At 49.8% G+C, this 7,381-nt stretch overlaps 1 protein-coding gene across 1 annotated transcript in view; it reads right to left on the reverse strand.

Moving 5' to 3' along the window:
* Positions 1 to 3,545, reverse strand: part of LOC117868259 (amine oxidase [flavin-containing] A-like) — a 50,486-nt gene extending 46,941 nt beyond the window's left edge. The window contains exon 1 of the mRNA XM_034754081.1: positions 3,288 to 3,545. Within this exon, the coding sequence (XP_034609972.1) occupies positions 3,288 to 3,333 (46 nt within the window). The 5' untranslated portion in view covers positions 3,334 to 3,545. The remainder of the gene's footprint in view (positions 1 to 3,287) is intronic.
* Between the last annotated feature and the right edge of the window lie 3,836 nt (positions 3,546 to 7,381).

A 7,381-nucleotide genomic window follows, 5' to 3' on the forward strand; every position in this document is an offset into this window, starting at 1 on the left:
GACTGAAGCGTGTAGTTAAATAAGCTTGTTTTGTTCTTTAATCATAACGAATCCAGCCTGGTGTTTAAACTGAATTGTTTGGTAACTCCAATTAAAGTAGCAAACTTTTGTATATTGATCCCTTACAGGGGCAACCGACCTCTAGTATCTGAATTGTCCAGGAGGCACTTTTGTGAAAATCCGGGACTGGGAGAGTGTTGGAGTCACCTTGCAAGAGGTAACCAAGGCTGGTGGAAGCCAGAGTGTTGACTGGAGTGTTGCTGGCAGGCTGCAGCTGTACACAGACACTCAGGGTGTGACCTGCCTGTGGTCTGTGAAGGGCCCAGGTTGGGGCCAGACAAACAGGCAGTCAAGGCTTGCATCAGATTCATAGTGAAATCCTAACCCTATTGAAGTCAGTGGGAGTTTTGCCACTGAAATCCTGACCCCACTGAAGTCACTCAGAGGCTCGAAAGACACAATGGATCATTACGATCATCTAGTCTGACCTCCTGCATAACACAGGGTATAGAACCAATAATGGAGCACGGGGGTGAAGAGAGGGTGGTCAAGCAAAAAACCTCAAGAGCTGATAAGAAAGGTGGAGCACAGCTGTGAATGGTCTTGCAATTAATGTACAGTTTCAATGAATGGGACATTATTAGCTCTTCTAACACCACTTTCTTATTTTGATGTTGGTTCAAAATGAAAGTAATAAGAAAGTCAATGAGAAAGTAAACACCAATTCTTATGAAATTGGCACTGCCTGAAGAACAGTTTTCATGGTCAATGAAAGTGTTCTTGTACCCACAGAGTGTCATAGTCTTATGTTTATTCATAATTTTTTTTCATTTCACTGATATGTTTTCAGAGACTATTAACATCTTGATGTTTCCTGATTGGTTCTGTTAGGCTTTAATCCTATGAATAAGCATCTTAAAGCAATTTATGATTGCTTGTTGTAGTTAAAATGACAAGGAATAATTAAAAACGTTCACCACACATTTCAAAACATCTTTATAAATGGAGAAATCAGAACAACCATGTACAAGTTGAGACCCATTTCCTATAGGGAACTAGTGCTTAGAACTATATCAACTTTATAAAGAATGTCATACCTCCAACTGTACATAATAAGGTTTTTAGTTCCATCAAAGAATTCTGGAGATGAGCTAAACCTTGAGAATGATACTTGAATGGCCCATGTTACCAGAACAACAATCAGGCAGGTCAGCCCTTGTTTTTTTGAAATCTTTAGTATTTTTGTTTAAGAAATACACAAACACTTTTTTCCTATTGGAGGACACTGTATGTAATTTCATATAACAACAACTGAATATTCCTGTGTCTGTGTAGTAACACACCATATCTGGGGTACTTGAAGGAAGCAGGATTATTTTACTACAAACAAAAATTTAATTTTCATGAACGTTTCTCAATTCTGGTTGAAATTGTTACTGTATTTGTATGAATACTGCTGTCACTCCTTCACATAATTTCCAGAATTCTCAAATATTTTCATAACAGATATCTGAAAACTCAAGGTACTTTATTCGGCATATAAGTCAGGCTTAAACGATTTATACAAAGCAAACCCAAACATTCTAAAACAGAGTTTAATTATGATCCTGTGCAGCTCTCACTAAAGTAAATGGGAGTCATGCAAAGGTACATGGAGCAAGAATTTGCTTTATCGTATAAAAATATATGTTCAGAATATTGTAGCAGGTGAAATGTGAAAAGCCCAGAATTCTGAGGGACCCAGGCTTCTAGCAAGGACATCTTTTCTCAAAGGAAAAAAACCCTGTTTTAACTGTCACCCTGTAATTTGGAAAAAGAACAGGAGTACTTGTGGCACCTTAGAGACTAACAAATTTATTAGAGCATAAGCTTTCGTGGACTACAGCCCACTTCTTCAGAAAGATCAATGTTAATCAAGAAAATATAAACTACATCTGTGCCACAACCATTTAAAAATAGTGTTTGTGTCATGGTTGAATGACAGATTGAATTGAACCCCATCCTAAACCTTGGCCTACACATGTGAAAACAATAACATTAAACAAGAGCCATCTAGTTCACACATACACCGTTTTCTTACTGAGTAACAAAGTGCAAGAGTGAGATATGCATTAAGAAACACCTGAAATGACAATAAGGGCATCTTCTACTTCTCTTCTAACTTCTCAGATGTGAAAGACAAACTCTCCCCATGCCTACGATTCTAGTCTGTTTCAAAAACAAGAAAACCAAGCCAAAACTTTTATCTCCTGGCCCCATTCAGTTTCACTGTACAATGGGGTTTACACTCCATTTCATTACATTGTACCTAACTAGGGTGCTACATTGTTTACTAATATTGACACTGCTGTAACTTTACAGTTCTATGAAAAAGATTCCCCACTTAAAATCAACCGATGGCTGTGGTCAGCCTGTTGGGACATTTGATCATTGGCTCACTGAGTTGCTGCACTGAAAATGACCTCTTTCCTCAAACTAGTACCAAAGATTTCCACACACACTGTGGCAATCTTCCAAACAGCAGCGTGATAGTGCCAATAGAGATTGTTCCGTTTCCGATGACAGGGGACAACAGGATTATTGCTGGTGAGAAGGAAATGGTTGAGACTGTAAAGAAGGAAATATGAGCCCCAAATGAGAAGTGGAGAGAAAACGTAGAAAGCATCCTGCTCAGACAATCTATTATCTGAGATACTTATTAAAATAGGTCCCAAGGGTGCTTTACCCAACGCTCCTTATAAGATCAGTTAAGTAAAGAGAAACCTAATCTGGGCTGATTATTGCAAGAACAGACACCGATTCTATAGATCAGTATCAATAGAGTTCGGTCAGGAAAACATAACTCCGGACATTGCAACCGTAATAGCTAAAGTGAGACAGCGTGCAAGTTGCATCATGATAGAGGCAGTTACAGTTTCCTTGCTACCCGACCCACCGGACTGCAATGGGGCAAGGCTTTCACCCACTGCCTTGGGGGACATCACATTTCAGTTTGCACACAAAACTCAAGACCACCCACAGTGCAGCTGCACCTTTGCTCCTCCGCTGGGCCAGGTCTGAATCAGGGTCAAGGGGCCTATGAGTCTGCGTCGGGCTTGCACTTTCTCGGGTGCTAGCCAAGGGCACCCATTAGGTACACAACCCGTTACCCGCCCCGCCCTCCCACGCCGTGGAACAGAGAGGCGGCGGGCGGGGGGGGGGGTGTAAATACCAGCCCCAACCTCTGTAACCGAAGAGCTACAAAGGCAGCGAGCCCCCAGCCGTGACACGCCAGGGGCTGCACTGACCTGAGATGCCGCCCCCAACCACGATCACGTCGCATTTCTGGCTCATGGCGCTGCCTCGGCTCCCGCTCCCGGGCTCTGCGCGGCTGGGGCTCCCGGAGCAGCTGCCGCTCGCGTCTCCCTCGCTGCCCGCCGGAGTCTGACAGCGGCGCTCCCGGCTCCGCCCGCCGCCGCGCCAATCACGGCTCCGGGGAGCCGGGCGCCGCGGAGTTCCGCCCGCTGGAGGGGGAGCCAGCCGGAGGGGTGCGGGGAAGGAGCGCGCAGCTCTGCGTGTCAATCAGGTCCTGGGAAAAGCGGGGCGAGCCTCCCCCGCCCTCTGAAGCGCCACCCCGGCGCCCAGTCTCGCTTCCTCTTCCTCCCTGCGGGTTTCTCTGTTTGCGGGGCGCGGCTCGGGTCTCCTGGGGATGAAAAGTTCCTTGCTGCATGTGCCAGGGGAGCGCGCGCCCAGGAGAGCCAGGCCAATGCCCTCCGAGCAGCAGTGCCGGTGAACTGAGCAGATCCTCGGGTGATCCCCAGACACTGCACAGCTTAAGGACTAGACGGGGTGGCCAAACTTACTGACCCTCCCCACCACATGTGACAATCTTCAGAAGTTCCAGAGCCGGGCAGCACCTGCCAGGGCTCACGTGCCCCCGCCCCAGATTTTTGCCAGGGTTTGCTGGCCCTCTTGGTTACCTGGTGTCCCCGAGCCCCCTCCCCGCACGGCAGCTACTGGAGCCGGCAAGCTGGGAGCTGCGGCCATGGGGAGGGGCAGTGGCAAACAGCTGGGAGCTGCAGGGAGAGCCCCTGCTTTTGCTGCTGCCTCTCCCTAGGGAGCTAATGCAGCAGCACCTCCTTGCCTCTCCATGCAGTGCTAACACCTGGGAGCTGGAGGGAGGGGCTGCTGAGGGTAAAGGGGACCTGCCTAGGGGGTGTGATGGAAGTTGTTGGGGGGGGCAGCAAACCTTTACATTTTGTACCCCCCCCCATAGCAGATACCAGTTGTATCTGGCAGAAGCCCCAAGCTTCCGCTCTATCCCCCAATTTAAAAGGGGAGGTGTTCTGCAAGCCACACTTTAACTGTACAAGAGCCATGTGTGGCTCTGTCAAGGGTTCCTTCCCCACTCTGAACTTTAGGGTACAGATGTGGGGACTCACATGAAGTTTATTTCTACCAGCTTAGGTTAAATTTTAATACTCTGCCACCACCAAGTGCTTTAACAAGAAACAGGGAAAGGACCACTTGGAGTTCCTCTTCTCCCAAGCGCTTACACCCCTTTTCCTGGGTAGGCTTGAGAAATATCTCCCCAAGCCCCTATACCACTTTCCCTGGGGAGGCTTGGTAATCCCCTCACCAATTAGTCCTGGTGAACACAGATCCAAACCCTTGGATCTTAAACCAATGAAAAATCAATCAGGTTCTTAAAAGAAGAATTTTATTAAAAGAAAAGGTAAACTTCATCTCTGTAAAATCAGGATGGAAAATAACTGTACAGGGTAATCAGATTCAAAGAGCCCAGAGGAACCCCCTCTAGCCTTAGGTTCAAAGTTACAGCAAACAGAGGTATACCCCCTAGCAAAAGGAACATTTACAAGTTGAGAAAACAAGGATAAAACTAACATGCCTTGCCTGGCTGTTACTTACAAGTTTGAAATATGAGAGACTTGTGCAGAAAGATTTGGAGAACATGGATTGATGTCCGGTCCCTCTTAGGCCTGGTCTACACTAACCCCCCAATTCAAACTAAGGTACGCAACTTCAGCTACGTGAATAACGTAGCTGAAGTCGACGTACCTTAGTTCGAACTTACCGTGGTCCAGACGTGGCAGGCAGGCTCCACCGTCGACTCCATGTACTTCTCACGCCGAGCAGGATTACCGGAGTCGACGGGGAGCACTTCTGGGTTCGATTTATCGCGTCCAGACAAGACGCGATAAATCGAACCCAGAAGTTCGATTGCCTGCCGCCGAACCAGCGCGTAATTATAGACAAGCCCTTAGTCCCAAGAGCGAACAACACCAAAACAATGAGCACAAACAAAAGTCCTCTCCCCGCCCCAAGATTTGAAAGTATCTTGTCCCCTTATTGATCCTTTGGGTCAGGTGTCAGCCAAGTTACCTCAGCTTCTTAACCCTTGACAGGTAAAAGGATTTTGGTGCCTCTGGCCAGGAGGGATTTTACAGTATTGTATACAGGAGGGTTGTTACCCTTCCCTTTATAGTTATGACAGGTTCACATGCTACAGTTTGGCCTCACTGACCTAGACTAAGAGAGACAGATACTTTGATGTCTTTTCCCGGATAGGCGGGGGTGGCAGGTTTGTAGAAATTTTGGTGGTGCCCAGAACACCCAGAGCCCACCCCCCCTCAAACTCCGCCCCCACCCCCGCCTAAGGCTCTGGGAGGGAGTTTGGGTTGGGGAGGAGGTATGGGGTGCAGGCCCCTGGGCTGGGGCAAGGCATTTGGGTGCAGGACGGGTGAGAGGTTGGGCTCTGGGAGGGAATTGGGGTGGGGGAGGGGGTCTGGGGTGCCGGCTCTGGGATGGAGTTTGGGTGCTGGGTGTAGGCTCTGGGCTGGGGCAGGGGGTAAGGGTGCAGGAGGGGAAGAGGGGTGCAGGATCTGGGCGGGAGTTTGGGCTGGGGGGCCTCTGTGTGCTGCTACCCCCAGGCACTGCCCCTGCAGCTTCCCATTGTCCGCAGGAACACTTGGGGCGGGACACAGACCCACCCCACCCAGGGGCCACAGAGAGGGGCTGGCAGCTATGTGGAGTGAGCAAGCAGGAAGCCGCTCAGCTCCGCTGCACTGCCGGTGATGAGTGGGGGCCCCAGGCTGTTTTAAATGGCCTGGGGGATACGGGGGTGCCTGGGGCGGAAGGCAGGGCTGAGGGAGAGACCAGTTCTGGAGCCTGGCCCATGGTGCCTGGGCACCAGGAATATTCCTGGTGCCCAGGCACCACAGGAGCATAGAACTCGCTGCCCATGCTGATAGGTAACTGGGATCCTGCTGTAATAATCTACAGTTTGGGGGTAAAGATGGCTGTACCTGGATCCTGCTCACTCTTTCCTTCCCATGCCTTCCCCCTCCCTCCCCCAACTCTAAAAAAATCTTTGTGATTTGAATGGCCTATCAAAATAGTCCAGTTTAAAAAAAAAATTAGTCCCTGACATGTCCTCACAGAAATCTGGCTCCAGTACTGGGAACCTACCCATATCCAGATTTTGGCTCTGATCCTCCAAATTCCACTGTCTAAAGGGAAAACCAATACGGCTACTCTGAATTTCACAATAGAAACAAAAAATCAAGATTCCAGTTCAAAAGCACCAGAAAAACCTGGATTATCTCCAGGGCCGGCCCTGGCTTTTTTGCCGCCGTAGGCAAAAAAGCCTCCCGCCGCCCCCCTCCCCCTCCCAGCGCGGCAGGGGAGGGGGCTGAGCCCGGCCGCGGGCCACTCTCCCCAACCAGCCGGAGCGCAGGGGGGAGGGCGGCGAGCCCGCCGCAGCTCTGCTGGTGGCCGGAGCCCCGGGAGGAGGGTGGAGAGCCCGGCTGGGGCTCCGCTCGCCCCGGCGGCCAGAGCGCCAGGAGGAGGGCAGAGCCCGGCCGGGGCTCCGCTCTCCTTGGTGGTCAGAGCGCCGCGGGGAGGGCAGCGAGCCCGGTCACGGCCCCGCTCTCCCCAGCGGCGAGCCCACTGCGGCTCCGCTCTCCCCGGCGGCCGGAGCCGGAGTGCCGCATCACACTGCCCCACTCCAGGTGCCGTCCCAAGCACAAGCTTGGTGGGCTGGTGCCTGGAGCCGGCCCTGATTATCTCATGGTATAAGAGAGAAAGTCCTCTCATAGATTGGTAACTGGTTAAAAGATAGGAAACAAAGTGTAGGAATAAATGGTCAGTTTTCAGAATGGAGAGAGGTAAATAGTGGTTTCCCCTAGGGCTCTGTACTAGGACCAGTCCTAATCAGCATATTCATAAATGATCTGGAAAAATGGGTAAACAGCAAAGTGGCAAAATCTGCAGATGATACAAAACTACTCAAGATAGTTAAGTCCCAGGCAGATTGCAAACAGCTACAAAAGGATCTCACAAAATGGAGTGACTGGGCAACAAAATGGCAGATGAAATTCAG

Source organism: Trachemys scripta, chromosome 1 (genome assembly GCF_013100865.1).
Source record: "Trachemys scripta elegans isolate TJP31775 chromosome 1, CAS_Tse_1.0, whole genome shotgun sequence".
In the NCBI taxonomy this organism is placed as follows: domain Eukaryota; kingdom Metazoa; phylum Chordata; order Testudines; family Emydidae; genus Trachemys; species Trachemys scripta.